At 40.1% G+C, this 18,023-nt stretch overlaps 1 protein-coding gene across 4 annotated transcripts in view; it reads left to right on the forward strand.

Annotated features, from left to right (window-relative positions):
- Positions 1–18,023, forward strand: part of HTT (huntingtin) — a 4,811,037-nt gene that overhangs the window by 2,501,914 nt on the left and 2,291,100 nt on the right. For all 4 annotated transcript variants that reach the window (XM_044062924.1, XM_044062926.1, XM_044062925.1 and 1 more), the window contains one exon: positions 3,971–4,026. In XM_044062924.1, the coding sequence (XP_043918859.1) occupies positions 3,971–4,026 (56 nt within the window). The remainder of the gene's footprint in view (positions 1–3,970; positions 4,027–18,023) is intronic.

Here is an 18,023-nt window from a genome sequence, read left to right on the forward strand (position 1 = left end):
TGACTACATACAGTTGAATGGTAGTTGAAAAGATGATGCCATGGTGATTTAGTGAAGCAGGGATTGCATTGGTTCTGGGAAATATTCTTTTGTTGACAGTTTGAAAGAAGATAAGTTGGAGCTGTTATGTGTATTAGATAAGCGTGTGTGCTTAATAAGTTGAATAACCTGATATTGGGTAGCTTCACATAAACCAGCACAAGCTCTGGGTAGTCATTATCACCCTGCAAGATTTGAGTTGAAACATTAGTTAGGCATCTAGGCCATGATGCTATGCGTGAACCAGTAGGACAGCAGACACCTGTAACCCATATGCAGGGAGTCATTGGAGGTCTGGTAGTGGATCATAGACCCAAGGACATCTCACTTAGACATCCATATCTCAAGTGAAATAATTGTGTTGGCAAGACGGCCTGAGCTGCAGTTATAGTTTTGTCCTGTAGCTAAGAATAAGGAAGACTCCATTAGTCAGGGTCTGCTGGGTGTGAGTCATCCCTGAGATTAACATGTTCACTAAATGGAAGAGCATGGTCCTTCCCTCTTCTGCTTTACTCAGTGGGGTAAGAAATTGAGAGTGGCCTTGTACTCCCTTCATTGACAGTAAGAATTCCTATTTCTACCCTTCCACCTCTCTTTGATCCTACTTTTGCAAATATTTTTCAAATTAGAAACAAACAGACTTCTTCCTTCCTTTTGGTGGCTCTGATAGCTATCTTTTCAGGCTTTTGGTTCCCTGGCATAAAAGCAGACCTGGTAAAAGAAGTAGATGTCCTGACTGAAATCACTGTTGCTGTATTTATAACTTATGGGTTTTCATCCAGCTGACATCCGACCGGGGTACCAAAGATTTACCTTCCCAAGGGCATATACATCCAACACATGACCTCAGCTTGTATGTATTGTGGTATTTAGGCGGATGTATGCACAAGTTCCCTAGATTATCTCTCTTCCAGCCCATATGCAGGTTGTGTACCCATTGGGCTGATCTATGTTGAGTCATTGGTACTATTGCTGTGATGTTTATTTTTCAGAAAAGTGCCCAGTTGGGGAACCTTCCATGCTTTATCATTTTGGAGTGTGCACACAGAGTCCCTCAAATCTTAGTCTAGGAAGAGGTTTCAGGTACTATGAAGTACACCAAGGGTCCGAACCACCAACTTGTTCAGGTGGATGTCATGCATAATCCTCAACCTCTTAGCGCATGAAATCTGGGCAAAGCCCAACAAATTAGGGGGACAAAGGTCCAAAAATAGGGACATATTTTACATATTACTCTTATAAACTCAAAGTTGCTAGTGTAACAGGGTTTGTTTTAGCATACATTTTCTGAAGGATTTGAACTCTGAAACTCAAATGTACATTATTATTTAGTGACTTCAGTCCTCAGATAATCCCAGTGATTTGCCTGCAAACGACAAATTTTTTGAGGAACAGACCAAAAATATGAGCCAAACATCTGGGCATTTGGCAAAAATCTGTAAAGTTTAGAGGTATGATGGCATGCCTAAAAATAAAAAAACTAGGCATGTGACCTCACTACAGCTTCTGAGGAAAATTACCGGATTGATTTTTCCCAGGGCTTTTTATTGATTCTTTCACTCAAAAGGCCTCTTTTGGAGAAACTATTCAGAACATGATGAGGCACTTTGAATGAAAAACAAAGCAAGTCTCTGATGTACAGAAGAGGTATGATAGCCTTCTGGAAGTGGGCAATACCAGTCCCTTCTCCAGTTCCTCTTGCATTCCAGGATACCTTCTAGTCAACATCTTCGGCACCTAATTCTTAGCCACCAGAACCTAAAAGACCAGGCAGTTTCTGTAAAGTACCCAATAACCTTACATACCTGTATGAGAATACTGTGGTGGACCCTGCTGCAGCCTGTCTTTCGTCAGGTCATTTAATCCACTTCCCAGTGCTAATGCCCTTCCCACAGATAGGGGTAGTAGGGCTATGGATAGGTGGGAAAGAAAGTCTGCACCTCCTCCACTCTACCATTCAGAGCTAGGGCTGTTCCATTAGATCGACTGCTCTTACTGGATCTTTTAGTTGATGTTTCAGTAGTGACTGAAGGAGGAGAAAGGCTACCATTTTTCAGACATACTGCACTAAGTGGAAGAAGTCTAGATATTTGAATAAGGTTTTTGCTGTGCCATACTCATAGTTTATGCTTCAAGTACTTTTATGCATCATCGTTGTGGAAAGCAGAGTTTAAGATGACAGACCATTTTTTGGGCTCCTTTTACTAGATATAGAGGGAAATGACTGTTAACCCTATCTAAGTGGATTATTAAGTAGACTGTCTTGTGTCATTAGTTGGCTAACCTCCATTTGTAAAATGAGGCTGTCAAAGGCCACTCTGTTAAGGATGTGGTGGCTTCCATTACCTAGGTCATGAATGTGTTTGTTGGAAACAATTGTACTACAGCATTCTTGGTCATACGTCTACACAGTCACTGAGCATTATTGATTGGACTGTGATTCTAGAAGTCTGGCTTGCCCTTTTACCATAATGCTTTGGGGTTTGAGCTTTTACGTCTTTGCATTTTAGTCTTTCTTTTACTGCAGTTTCCCAAGGAGGTTGTCTGTCTGTTCCAGATTCCTCTTCATGATTACCCACTGCAGAGGGCTTCTGCAGTCAAACATGACAGAGGTGCAGTCACTGTATCAGTTGATCTGTGAGAAGGTCTTCTATAGTGAGTGGCTATTTTCTTCACATCATCCATGTGTGAATAGCCTGTCTAGTCAGCATCAGCATAGTTTTTTTTTTTTTGTAAGTCAGGCAATTCTATTTGTTTAGCTTTTTGTTCATTTATGTCTTTAAGGATGTGCTAATTGAATATTTGAAGATTGAACCAGGTAGTAGAAGAGGTGGGCATGCTCTCTTTATCTGGTGTATGATGATATGGTGTTTACTGGAGTTGTGACTTTGGGAAACCAGAAGAAGAGATCTGAGCAGTTGCCCACGACAGTAGCTTTCCTAACAAATCAGCTGAAGTGATGAATAAGTACTGGGATAAAGTGTTCTTTTGCTTATCTCAAATTAAGAATTTCAAACTATAGTAAACATACAGTTAACCGGAACTCAAGCAACCATCACTCTCAAGTAACCGGCAAAAAATATCGAAGTAGTACAGTACAATTTTCACGTGTTGCACTTTCTGCCCCCCCCCCATAGAAACATACCTTACGTTTTTAGAGTTTTAAAAAGGAAAATAAGAATAAATACCCCCTCTCCCCAACCTAAGAACAAGTCAAACCAAACAAATAGTATAGGGTACAGTATTAATCTGGCCTGTTTGTAATAGTAACTCTCAAGCAACCAGAAACTACAGTTATCTGGCATCTACCAATCCCCATGGGTGCCGGTTAACTGAGAATTTACTGTATGTGAAATTTGCCAGCCATCTCAGGACAGTCAGATGTTTGTGCAACTTTATTCTTCTGCAGCTATGTTGACCTAAGTTTGCTTCCTTAGTTTTCAGTGTTTGTGTAGTTTGCTAGAGCCTTTCTTCACTTTGTCATCAGGCATTGAAAGGTGTCAAAATGTACAGCTGTGCTGGCATTTGTGCACAAGACTTGCTAATATTTTGTGGGTTATGATCTTTCTCATGGGGAAGAAATGGGAAAGAAGGACTGTTAATACTTTTCATTGTTCTTTCTGTTAATGTCTCATTTCTGTTTGGTTGTTTTTACTTTCTGATTTTCTTCCATCCAGCAGACCCAAATGATGAAATGTTTTCTGTTTTGTTGCTTGGAGTAGTGATTATAAGGCAGTATGATGTGTCTGTGAATGATTTTTGTACATAGCAACAGTGCCCAAGGATCCCAGGAATATGCATTTTGTAGTGCTATTTAGACATACACATGGTGTCAGAATAATCCACCTGCATATTGAGATGTAAGTAGTATGTTAAGGGAAAAAAGATTAACCTATGTATATAATCATATTTAACTTCTTTTCTGACACAGGTTTTCATTGGGTTTGTGTTGAAGCAGTTTGAATACATTGAAGTGGGTCAGTTCAGGTAAAGAAAATACTTTTTATGTTCATATTTAGATGTGTTGTTTTATGTGTAGAAGCTTGCCTGTTCATTCACAATTTGTTGTAAAAACACACTACATGTATGCAAATACTTTCTAAATGACTGTTCAACTCATTTGCCACATTCTAGTGAATAGCCAGCATAGCTTAAAGTCCATCAGGATAGAATTGTGTTTTTATGTACATAATGAAAGGTCTGTTTGTTCTTAATCTAGTGTCATTTTTTTGGATAGTTTCACCTATGTTGCATACAATAGAGTAGAAAGAGTAGGAGTGAATGGGGCAACTGCCCCAGGCACAAAGTGCTAGGGAGAATGATAGAGTTACTTCATTTTACCAAAAATGCTGGTACAATTTTTTTTATTTTTATTTTATTTTTTTTTAGCTCTTCAGTCAAAGAAGCCATTTGGTTTTCTACAGCAAAAGCCAAAGTAATTTTTTTTTTTTTGGCTCTCGAGTTGAAGAGCCGAGGGAGGGTATGGATTTCACTGCTGCCCAAAAAACAACAACCAGCCAGCTTCACAGAGCTCTGGCTTACCCCTCTTTAGCTTCACTCTGTTGATTCGCTAGCCCCAAGGAGGGAAATCAGCAGTCAGAGCGAAGATTTTTCCAATATTTTCTTAGGGTCTTGAGGAGAAACATCTCAGAGGCTTCATATGAGCATCAATCAGCTAAGAGTTTAATTTGTGGCAGATAATTTCCCACTGGGGAACTGTGCCATAGATAATTTATTACCCTATTAAGAAGATACTGTTTAAATTTATTTTCTGTTTAAAAACAGTGTTTCCCATTTAAGAAACTCAGTACTTTTTATCAGTATCAGAAGTTTCCTGTCATGGACCACTGTTCTTTTTTAGCTATTTGTGTGTTTTTTTTTTTTTTAATTGAGGGCTATTTTTGAGAAAATATGTACTGTTTGTGTAAACTTTTATTTTGTGATGAAAAGATTTTACTTTAGGATAAGCAAAAATATAATTTATCAGTATAGTGCTTCTGTTCACTTTGGACAACCTACCTGTCATTTTCTCTTTTTTTCTGTGTAAGTATATTTAAAATTTAAAAAGGAGTGTTGACAGCAAATTTGTGTAATAATTGTGGATACTTGGTGATACCTTACCTTCCGGCTAACTCGTTCCAGTGATGCTTATCACTTTTGGCATCTCCTTCTTAGCAACAGCATGGATACTTACTCCAGTCCTGCTGGTTCTTGCCAGTGCTACAGGCTCAGTCTGTGCCTCAGCCAATAGTGGGTGAACCTGTAGAGGCCAGTCAGTTGCTCAGATCAGTTATCTCTCTAGCTTCCTCTGGTCTAGTCCTTTTGGCCACCATAAACTAGGGGTCAGACACACTCTCTTCAGCAGTTTGTGTTTGATCCTGGCATGGTAGAGCCATCATGGGTTAACTGAAGCAAAAGACCATTAGACTGGTCAGACATCCCTCCTCCAAATCAATCTTCTTCAGTCAGAGCTCCTGTAAAGAAAAAGAAAATATTAAATATTGTTTAACACATGAAGCTATTACTGTTAAAAAAAAATATTTTCTTAACTTAGCAAAGCATGCATTACAGACAATAAATCCTTGTGTCCAGAAGATATTACAGATAGGAATCACCTGTAAAGAAATACCTAAAGGAACAAGGTCTAAGAGTTCTGATGACAGAGACAGGGTGTCTCCTCTTATAGATTCACAAGCCCAACTTTCTGGCTGTGAGGAAAATAGTACATGTTATGTAGTCCAATCTCGCCTACATTCTTACCCGTGGGTTCAGAGCCAAATGTCGGCTCCGACTTGGCCAAAACATTTCTAGCTTAAAGTTTTTCTTTTGGCTGGGCTAAGATGGTATCCCATGCTGCACTGCTCTATATCCACAGATCTCGTTTGCCACTCGTGTAGCTCGGACATGGTCTCGCTCTTGTCTTGGCTCCAGAGAGCTCTCCTCAAGGAGCTTGGAGATACTCTCACGGGTACCATTTTTGAGGCGATGACCCAGACGGTTACCGCCCAGATGTCTACCCTCAGTTCCATTGTTAACTCCTCCATGAGACTGATTTCATATGCAGCCGAGGGAGCGAGTAGGGCAGCAAGTTCAGGAGTCGTCCTTAGGAGACAGGCCTGGATGTGCCTTTGTCATTTCGCAGAGGCCTTCAAGTCTTCATTCACCGACGCCCCTTTTGATGGTTCCTCTTTGTTTGGAATCAAGGTGAAAGACACCCTCACCAGGTGCGAGCAGGAGGGAAAAACTCTGTCTGCTGTAGGAGTCCGTTTTTCCCTTCCCTCTAGGCCTTATCCCAAGGCCCAGAGGGGTGGAAAAATGTGGCTCAAGAAATCAGAGAGGTTTTTTCCCAGTGCACAAGGTGAGCCCCCCTCCAGAGCAGAGGAGGGGGGATTATTCAGGGAGACGCCACCCTAGAGGCAGAGGAGGCCCCCACAACTTGGGAGACCGCGATTCCTTTCGCTGTTCTCCCTACTGTCGCTCCTGATGGAAGGCTCGACTGTGCGTTTCCGGAGCCAGTCGGGGGTCGAATTTCGTTATACCCGGAGCCCTGGCAAGACATCACCCAGGACCAATGGGTTTTATGAATAATTTCTGGAGGTTATGTCATTCCCTTTTTGTCAGACCCTCCTCCAGTCAGAAAAATCCCGGATATTCCACCCAGTCAAAGGGATAACGCAGCTTCAGAAGTTTCAAAGCTGCTAGAAAAAGGAGCCATCCAATATGTCCCCTCAGACCAGATCGGATTAAGGACTTACTCAAGATTATTTTTGGTGCCGAAAAGAACAGGGGACCTGAGACCCATATTAGATCTCAGCTGATTGAACAACCATGTACAAAAGTCCAAGTTCCGAACGGTCACATTGCAGTCTATTCTCCCATTGTTGGGAAAAGAAGTATGGATGTGCTCCATCAACCTCAAGGATGCTTACTACCACATCAAAATGGACAGGGCATCCAGGAGTCACCTACGCTTCCGGCTGGGAGCCAGTCATTTTCAGTTTCGAGCCCTGCCCTTTGGTCTCACCACAGCCCCCAGGGTGTTCATTAAGTGCATGGCAGTGGTGACTACTCACTTAAGACGTCAAGGATTCCAAGTGTTTCCATATCTGGATGACCGGCTCCTCATTGCCACCACCAGGCATCTACAAATTCAGACCAGGGATGCCACTATAAATCTGTGTCAACAGTTGGGCATAACATTGAACTGGGAAAAATCTGCCTTGTTGCCCTCACAGCATGTCACTTTTATAGGTGCAGAACTAGACACTGTCCTCATGTGGGCGTTTCTACCTCAGGAAAGAATCAGAACCCTACAACAACAAGTTCACGCCCTGCTCCCTCTGAGAAGAGTGAAGGCAAGATGGGTTATCCAACTGTTGGGGACTATGGCCGCGAAGATTCTTAGTTCCTCTAGCAAGGTTACATATGAGACTCCTTCAGTGGCTTCTCTTTGCCCAGTGGTCTCTTCAACGTCTTCCTCTTTCTCACCCTATTCTACTTATGGACAGGTGCAAACAGGATCTCAGTTGGTGGCTTCGCACCGACAATCTGGACACAGGAAATCCCTTTGTTCCGGCGCCCCCGATTGCCACTGTGACCACAGATGCCTCCCAGATGGGGTGGGGGAGGCATTATCTAGGCAGGACAGTCCAAGACACGTGGCAAGAGCAGGAGATGCATCTGCATATCAATGTCCTGGAGATGAGAGCTGTGCTACTTACGTTGCAGGCACTTCAGAGCTTTCTTCCTCTCAGGACTATTGCAATCCACTCGGACAATATGTCAGTGGTGTGGTATCTGAACAAGCAGGGAGGAACCAAGTCGTATCCCCTGTGCAGAGAGGCCATGCGACTGTGGCAATGGGCAGTGTCTTCCCAAAATTTTCTGGTGGCAACGCACATTCTGGGGAAGTCCAGCGTGCTCACAGACAGGCTAAGCAGAGCTATTCTGATGCCTTACGAGTGGTCCCTGAACTGTCAAGTTGCGGAACGGATCTTCCGTAGATGGGGTCAGCCTTGTTGCGACCTTTTTGCCAGCCCCCTCAATGCCAAATGCAGCAGTTACTTCACGTTGATCCCCCCTCAGGGGGAGTCACCCAGGGACGCTGTAGTCCACGATTGGCACTCCGGTCTACTATATGCCTTCCCTCCGGTCCCCTTGCTGTCAAAGGTTATTCAGAAAGCGCAATCCTTGGGAAACAGAATGATTCTGTTTGCCCCACACTGGCCTCATCAGATTTGGTTCCCCTTTCTCCATCCCTGCCTCATGGACGCTCCTTGGATTCTGGACCCACAACCAGACTTACTGACAAACATGTCAGGGCAGCTCCATCCCTCTCTGCGGACCCTCCAGTTGACAGCCTGGCTACTCCAATTCGTCATTAGTTAGGCTTCATCATTTCTCGCCGGAGGTAGTTCATATTTTATGTTCCTCTCATAAGCCCTCGGCCAGGAAGATTTATTCCAGCAAATGGAAGAGATTTTCAATTTGGGCTCATACCCAAAGGATTGACCCTTACACAGCTCCAGTGTCATCTGTTTTGGCGTTCTTGTCTATGCTTTTTCACCAGGGCTCAGCGGCCGCCACCATTAAAGTCCAGTTGACAGCGATTTCTACCTTTCATGTCGCAAATGAGCCTAGTCTGATGGCTCATAGACTCTGTAAGGCTTTCCTGAAGGGCACTCTGTTACTTCGTCCTCCAGTATCGGAACCTGTCATGCCTTGGGATTTAAACTTTGTTCTACAGGCTTTTACTTCATCCCCCTTTGAACCTGCAGCTACTTGTGATTTAAAATTCTTGACCTGGAAGACTGTTTTTTTAGTAGCCATCATGTCAGCCAGACGCGTTTCAGAGATTCAAGCTCTATCAATCAAACCCCCATACTTGATTTTTCATAAGGACAGGGTTTCTCTTAGACCCGAACCCCTCCTTTCTTCCCAAAGTGGCGTCAATCAGTAACCTTAATCAATCCATTGAATTACCAGTGTTTTTTCCCCAGTTCTCAAACAAGGCAGAATTCAAATTCCATCAATTGGATGTACATAGACAACTACATTTTTATCTGCACGGAACGAAAAACCTCAGAAAATCTGATCAGTTGTTTGTTTCCTTTTCGGAAAACAGAATGGGGTCTCCTGTTTCCAAAGTCGCTCTGTCTAGGTGGATCTCCAGCTGTATTTCCTTTGTTTATTCCTCAGGGGGTAAAGATTTACCATTTCCAGTGAAGGCTCACTCTGCTCGGTCTGTATCTACATCTACAGCCTGTCAAGCCAGATTGTCTATGGATGATATTTGTGCTGCGGCTACTTGGGCATCTCCTCACACCTTTGTTACTCATTGCAAGTTGGATGTGGTATCTAGGGGCAGGTCTTCCTTTGGTTCCACAGTGCTCAGGAGTGTTTTCCACTGAGCCTCCCAGGATTTAGGTGCTAGGGACGCTGTCCCATGGGTAAGAATGTAGGCAAGATTGGACTACATAACATCAAGAAGTTATGTACTCACCATAACGTTCGATGTATGTAGTCCATCTCACCTCACATTCTTACTTACCCCCCCTCCTTCCCCCTTCCTGGAGGATCTGGAGGTTAGGTCTGGTTTCAGAGCTCCCTTCATTCTTGGTTTGTTCTTCCTTTCCTTGGGCAGTGTTATGCATGGAGAGTGAGTGCTGGTGTTTGCAGCAAACTAGATCTGGGGATATAGAGCAGTGCAGCATGGAATACCATCTTAGCCCAGCCAATAGAAAGACTTTGAGCTAGAAGAGTTTTGGCCGAGTTGGAGCCGACATTCGGCTCCAAACCCACGGGTAAGAATGTGAGGCGAGATGGACTACATACATCGAACGTTATGGTAAGTACATAACTTCGTCTTTTCACCATCTTGTGGAGGCATTTTCTTTTAAACAGGCTATAGCCAGGATGAATGAGGTATTTTTACGGTCACAAATAGATGTTCCCTGTGAACTGAGGAGATATTGTATGTTACAGATTGATGTTCCTCATTCCTTACCCATCCATCCTCTACTGCCAGTCATGGAGCATGTTGAGCGCTGCCTGTAATCATCTTGTTATGTAGCTGTCAGTCCCTACTAATGCAGATAAAATGTTTAAAGTACTTCAAATGAACACATTTCTTTTCTCTCACCTTAGATGCGGTCTAGTAGCTGTTCCCACTGCTTCACCTGCTTGCATTAAATTAATCCGGAACACTAATCCTTCTGGTGACAAGGAAAGCAAGATGTTGGACCACTTAAGTAAAATAACTTTTTCTTCTTCCACTTCAGCTTTCAGAATTCTCAGTTATCAGGCATACATGTGGAAGTGCATGCTTTGTTGTATGGACAGTCTGATGGAATTTGTTACCACACTTTTTAAAGAATATAGTTCTTTTATGAATCAAGTTGTTTATACCGTGGCCCATGTATTCAAACATGCAATGAAGAAGTTTGTATGACTGTGGAGATACTCTCTCTAGGGCTGCTGCTTGTGTGTTGAAAAGGTATGCTTAGTTACGCAACTAAAAGTTTGCTAATTAAGTAGAGTGTGAAATCTTATTCTGCATTACACATGGATGTATTGCTTAGCTGTTCTGCTACTCAAGTTCTTAAACAATTTGATGAAAGAAGGAAAATGATTCATAGGTTCATAGGTAGGTACAAGGCTATCGGCCCTAGGGCCTATACAAGCCCAGCCAAAAAGGTACCCTTGCTTTTGCCACCCAAGAAAATTATTTTCCTGTCAGAGAGTATCTAAGATTTTTCAAGTCCACAATACAAATCTTTTAGGCCTCCCTGTTTCCCATAAAAGCCAATTCAGTCAACTTTCCAAGATGGCTGTGCACTGATCAGCAACTTAACTTCTGCTCTCCCTGTGTGAAAATAGAAACTGAGAGATAAGGGCTAGGAACTCTTTAATTTTTAGTAAATTTAGTTACTAGCTGGTAAGTACACTGTCTGGATACCAGCAAAGAAGAAAATCAACCAGAAAAGGTGAAATAAAGACTAACTGGGGGAAGAATCCTGAAGCTGTTAAACAAAAAGCAGTTCAAGCTCAGCTTTGGTGTAAGACATGGCTTCCCGTAATCCAGAGGGAAAAATGAGCCAAATGTGCCCAGAGCAGATTAAAATAAACAAAATGTTGAAGGAGTATATAAGCTCAAATAACAAAAGGCTGAAAAACATGGAAGAAGCTTTAAAAAGATTTTCAGATGAACTGAGAAAACTGCAAAATTAGAAGTTGAAATGAAGAAAATGCTGGCTGAATAAGAGGCTGCTCCAGAAGAGGTGTTTCAAAAAATAGCAGAATTAGAGGACATAGCTTGCAGGGCAAAACTGAGATTTTCTGGTGTACCAGAGAAACTGGATGGAACAGACTGTATTAATTTTATGAAGGTACAAATAAGCAGCTAGACTTGAATTCCTCAGCAAGATTTGTTAAATGGAAGGCCACTTTGTGTCTATGCCCCAAACTTGGCCATGAGAAAGCAACAGTGGAATTGTATTAGTAAAGATGCAATCCTTCCAACAGAAAGAGTTGATCCTGACAAAACTGTGGCAGAAGGGCAAAGTATTAAAAGTTGGAGACAGTAGTATGTTTATGGAAAATGATTATTCACCATGCACCAAGCAGGAGAGAGGAACTTTTATTCCAGAAATCAAGGAATGTAGAGAGGCAGTTGTGAGATTCAGCTGCTGCTGCATACTTATGGTCTTCATAGTACGTTCTCCTGAAGGAGCAAAGTCATTTTTGATGTAGAACAGGCTCTAGAGGAAATACAAAAGTTTGTCCTTCTACTTCACTTTCTTCTCATAATAATGCTCATAGAGAGACTTTGTCAGTGAAACCTTTTCTAGTGTTCCAAAGGAAAATGCTTGAGAGAAGGAGAAAAGCACAGGAGTTGACCAGAAGAATCAGGAATACCTTGTAATTGAACCAGAGTCTGGAGTTGGAAACTGGAGATGAATAGGATGAAGACCAGCAACATAGAAACTAGTGAATAAATCTGAGATTACAAAGCATCAGTCCCGCTTATGAAATATGGCTGTATAATAAAAAGTGGAAAGAATTGACTTTTGTTGACTTTGTTAAACTTTTGCTTTGCATCATGTCATTAATGTTTGGATGGACACTGAGGACAGGAAAAGAGGAAGGAAAAAGAACTGTAAGTAAAACAGTTACTGTTCTTAACAGTATTTCTATAAAACTTTTCATTAAATAAATTGCATGAATTATAGTAAAGTATTTTCAGGTATTGTATGGGATAAAGATACTAAAGTAAACAGATGCCTTTTTTCCTTTCCTTCTTTTTAGTATTAAGAATTGTAGGCATTACAATCCACAAAGAGGTAGAAAAATCTTGTACAAAGGTATGTTTAAGTTAATAGGCTGCAATTTTGGGTTGTTGAGGTGGGGAAGTGATGTAAAAGTACTCAAATTCTAGTATATGTGGAGCCTCTATGTTTTCTCTTACTTTTGCTTAGGTGAATGTCTGGATTAAGACTATCGGCTTAATCTCATAAACAGTTTTAACTGGAAACAAGTACATTAGGGAATACTGACTGTAATGAAAACTTTTCCTTTAGCAGTAAATGTTTACCATGTCTTTAGTAGCCCTCAGCTGAGGGATACATTTTTTTCTTATGTTTCTGTGGAGACAAGCTGAAAATAGGGCAATAAAAAGCCAGAACACTGGTTTCTTTAAGGCTCAACATTAATGCTTTCTTAAGGAATATAACTTGTTTTTCACATCTGGGAGGGGAAAAAAGACAATAAATAAATAAGAAGAGAGAATTATAAGGAGCAGCGCAGACAATAATATGCGTCTTAGAATGGACAACCTTATCTCTGTGTTAGATAATGCCTGTGTCTGCAGTTGTCTATTTAGGGCACTCATTCCTGTTAGGAGGGTGAACTTCATTATTTGAAGATGTAGATAGTTTTGTGTGTTTGCATTAAGTTAGCAGGTTATGGGTATGTTCCGGGGGTGTTTTTTTTTCAAGGGTTTTTATTAAAACAAAAAATTGTACAATATGATATAGGTTCAAATGGAAATGACAAGAAACAACTGTATAAAAGATCATCCTGCCAGATATTAATGGGTGCATGCATCACAAAAACTGGAAATAAACATCTAAAAAAGATTTCATATATCGTTGGTGGGAATAATAGCGTCTTATAATGGCAGCACTTTCCATAGTATTATTATGGAATGTGAATGGTATTATTATGGAATGTGAATGGACTCACAGATATAATTCAATGTTCTTTCCTTTCTCGCTGTATTAAGAAATGCATAATGGTAATGCTACAGGGGAGACATTTGGAAAGAACTGAGCATGTGAATTTGATAAAGAAAAGATTTCAGGATGGATAATTAGTAGAATATCAGAGACAAAGGAAAGGGGGAGTACATACATTAATTTCTACCTCTAATTGTAATTGAAGAGGGGAAAAAAGATAATGGTAGATTTGTGGAGTAAGGGGTAATAGAGGATTACACTGGCATGTGTTCATATTCTGTCTGAAACTGTTGTGGTGGAACTTAGGAAAAGTTTGGGAAAAAAATCAGCTTTTAGCAGGGAATATTACTTGTAGGTGGGGACTGGAGTTTGATTTGCAAAAGTGCGGATATATCTGGGGGACCTGGAAGGGAAAATATAACAAAACATGGTAGAGTTCTGAAGAAATTTATGAAAATATTTGGTATGGAAGACGTGAATTCAGTAGTAGGAACTCAGAGAGAATTTACAAATTATTCCCGAAGGTGTAATAGCTGGGGCAGAACTAGACAGAAATTATATTTCACAAGAACATGTGTGTGTAATTGAGAGTTTTGACACATATCCAATAACTATTTCAGATCATGTGCCAACAATAACTAAAATAAAAATTCAGGGTAAGGAAGTAAATATGAGACACTGGCCCTTCCCTGCCTACCTGTTAAAAAGAGAGGAACTTCAGGAATTTTCTTTTTTTTGGATAAGTTCAGAGCACAAAAAACTTTTAGCACAACAGCTTAAACAATAGAAAGTAGAAATGAGTTGTTGCCAAATTTAATGAGCCTATAACAAGAAAAATGACTGGAGCTAGACATTTCACAAACATCCTTGGAGTTGTTGCAGGGAATCTCAGAAATTTACTATGAAAATTTGATAATAAGCATCTTTTTAAGTCTAGTGCTGCTAGGAGGAATGAAGGATAACAGGTTTTGCAGGGTCAACATTTTGCATTTCAATACTTTCACATACAGGTTTAAAAATTAAAAATCTAGTAGTGGTCTCTAAAAGGCCACTTTCTTTGGTGCCAAAAGCATTCTGGAGTAGAACCCTTTGCCCCTTTGACTTACAAGCACTGGTTACATGATTCCTGGAGTCTGTAAAGATTGAAGAACCTGAGGAAAATATTGCTTGGTTTGGAGGAATTACCCTGAAAGTTTTTTTAAGTGCCACTTGTAACTCTCTTGCACTACTTTTAACATCCCATTGTCTGAGAATCTTTTCCAATGGGGTGAGCTGAGAACCAGCTCCTGGGACGTGGGAGGGTTGGAGATGCAGGCATAGTCATTCTGCACTGCCGGTCGGTCTCTTTTTCTTGAAAGGATGCCTGTTTCTTGTTGTTTCTCTCTGGTCATATATTTTAACTCCTTATTTGCCAGAATATGACTGATTTTGCTGATTTGGATTTTTAGCCATCTTTATTGAATTAGCCAAACTTGCTAATATATAAAATAAAGCAAAGTATATTAACATGTTCACAGCTACAAACACTATAAATCATATATATTCTTCTGTACAGTATAATTAATCCAGCATTGCATAAATTGGTTAGTTCCAGTCTTTAATTTAAACCCCATTCCTCCTCCAAAACATTTTCTGCATGTATTGTTCCCACAATTTCTATTTTGTTATGTAATTTACTTCTACACTTTTCTAAACATCCAGTTTCAGTTCTTTTGTCTTTGTTGCAATATTTACTACTTCAATTAGTGATAGTTTACCCTTTGAGTTCCATTTTCTAGCAGCCATTACTAACTTAACAAGGTCTTATGATCTCTAGGCAATTCAAAATACTCTGTAGGGAATTTTTAAAGTCTGACAACTTATCACACTCCCAAAATATATGTTCCCAGTTACCTCTTCTTCCCCATCACACCTCCAACATTTGTCATCTTCCTGAAGAAAAAATTCTTTGGAGTCTGCTTGGTTTATAAAAATACCTATGCAAACACAAGAAAAAATTCTAAATCTCCTAGACTTTGTTGCATACTTGGTAGCCATACATACGTCCTCCAATTGTTTCATTATGAATTGCTTATCCAGTCTCTCTTCACAATCTTTTCTAACCTCCTTTGAGTCCTGTAGTTATCATACAGTGTTTCATATATCCTACTAATTACTGTATTCTTTAACAGCAGCTTCTGTTTTAGATTCAGCTAAAAACTCTTAACACTGCAGGTCTATCATGTAGAATTCCCCTATCGCTTTCTCTTTGTCTATACTTGGATATTAATCCCTGATTGGGAAAGCAGTATTTAGCTTGCAGTCCAAGTGTCTTCTTGACCTCTATCCATACGGTTACCTTTCCCTGTGTAATTACTTGTTTCCAGTACCTTGGTTCCTTTGCCAGTTTCCTACAGTAAATTCCAGACCCATCTTTCCCATTCTTTGTACCCCTAATAGCAGTCATTCCTATTGGCAGAATCTCCTTTCGACATTCTAGTGCTGGTTTAGTTCTTAGTATATTTCTGCTACTTTAAGAATATAATATTTTGTGTGACTGTTACTATCCTCCTTAAAAATTTGCATCCAAAATCTGACTGTCTCCTTATTTCTTGAGCCTCTCCCTGCTTCATCATCGTCCATTTCCACATTAAATTATAGATTTCTGCTTGTGTAAAGTATAACACCCTTAACCTGTGTAGCTCTTAAATAACCCTTCAAATCAGGAAATCCTAAACCAGCTCGATCCGTTGGATCAACTTATCCTACTTGACTCTCTCTCTTAACCTTCCATATAGATGTCTCCAACTCTTTATTAATTATTATCCACAACTTCTCCTGTGGTTGCTAAAAATATGCCTTAACTATGTATAAAACTTAAGGGACTAAACACATTTTACTGCTTGTATATTTCTGTTTATATCTATAGTCAAGAACTTCCAGTTTCATCTTCTTGTATTACCTTTTGTTTAGTCTCTTTCCACATATCCTTAGTTGCCGCAACAGAATCCTTTTTAACCCATACTCTTAAATACTTAATTTTATCATGTCCCCATAAATATGGTTATTGCAGAACCAATTCATAGTTAGAACTGTCTCAGAATATTCCACAACACTGAGATGTCCTTTTCTGGTTCCATCAGGTCCAAAATATCATCTGCAAATAAAGCCAACTTTTGTTAAACACCATGCCAGTTATATGAATCTTGGAGGCCCTTATTTTCTTTGCCAGTGGTTGTAAATATATCAAAAATAAAGGGGAAAGAGAACAATTGTCCCTTGTTCCTCTGTTCAGGCACAATTTATCAGAGAGAAACCCTCACACTTTCATTTCTGCCTCCTAACCCTCATATATTCTTCTAATTAATCTCATTATTTATCAGGAAATGCAAGTGCTTCCATTCTCCTACTTGTAAAATACCAGCTTATCCTTTGTTGATCTGCTATAAATTCAAGCCCTCTCTTGCCTACTGTCTGTATCCCCAGTTACAGTTATCCTTATCAGCAGAATCCCCTTTCTCCATTCACGTTGGCTTAATTCTTACAATACTCTCTGCTACTTTGTGAATATATGAATATAATATTCTGTATGGTTATTGTTATTCTCTTTAAGGATCTGCATCCAAAATCCTAGTCTCTACTTGTTTCTTGAGCTCCCCCCTGTTTCATAATCATCTGTTTCCACTTTGAATTGTTGCTTTCTGTTTTTGCTGTGTATAATGGCCTTAACTGTGTAGCTCTTGAAATAACCCCTCATGTGAACCACCTTGGTCTTTTGGGAGGATCAGCTTATTCCACTTGACTCTTGCCATTTACCCTCCCAGATAAAATCCTTCATCTCTCTATTAATTGCTATCCACAACCTCTCCTCTGGTTGACAAAAATATGCCTGGCTTGTGTGTAAGGCTAAAAACATTTTGACTGCTTGTATCCTGCTGTCTGTATCTTTTGTTTAATCTATTCCCACATATCTTTAGCTGCCATAACAAAATTATTTTTAATCCTCATGTCCCCATAAATATGGGTATTGTTGAACCAATTATTGTGTGGGTACATAGTTTACAGCTATTGTCTTTGTTTTATCTTAGTTGATTCTGTATCCTGAAACTGTCTTGGAATGTTCTACAACACTGAAATGTCCTTTTCTGGTTCTAACAGGTATAAAATATCATCATCTGCAAACAAAGCCAACTTTTCTTGACTAACATACCAGCTACACCATTGAATTTCTGAGTTCCTTATTTTCTTTGCCAGTGATACTAAATGCAACAGGAATAACAAAGGCAATAGAAAGCACCCCTGCTTGGTTCCTCTGCTCAAACATAACTTAGAGAAGGACCCCCACTTGAATTTTCACCTCCAGTCTCTCCTATATCCTCCTAATCAATCTTATAATTTTATCAGGGAATGCAAATGCTCCTATTGCCCTACTCATAAAATTCCAGCTTACTCTGTTGAATGCTTTCTCTGCATCAAGACCCACCAACAACAGTGGTATTTCTTACATTATGCTTTCATCTTTATCATCATTGTTCTATTAATGTTGTCAAATTGTTTACCTCCTTCCACAAAACCACATTGATCCATATATATTAATGTTACCATCATCTTTGCCATTCTTTTAGCCACTGTAGACATAAAAACATTATAAGCATGGTTTAGAATTGAAATGGGCCAATGTGAAGCTAGATCTGATGGGTCTTTGCCATCTTTAGATATTACAGTCACAACAGCTTTCTTCCCGGATGTTGGTCCTTCTCCTCTTTTTAA

Source organism: Protopterus annectens, chromosome 2.part1 (assembly GCF_019279795.1).
Source record: "Protopterus annectens isolate FY-2018-M chromosome 2.part1, PAN1.0, whole genome shotgun sequence".
NCBI classification, from domain to species: domain Eukaryota; kingdom Metazoa; phylum Chordata; order Ceratodontiformes; family Protopteridae; genus Protopterus; species Protopterus annectens.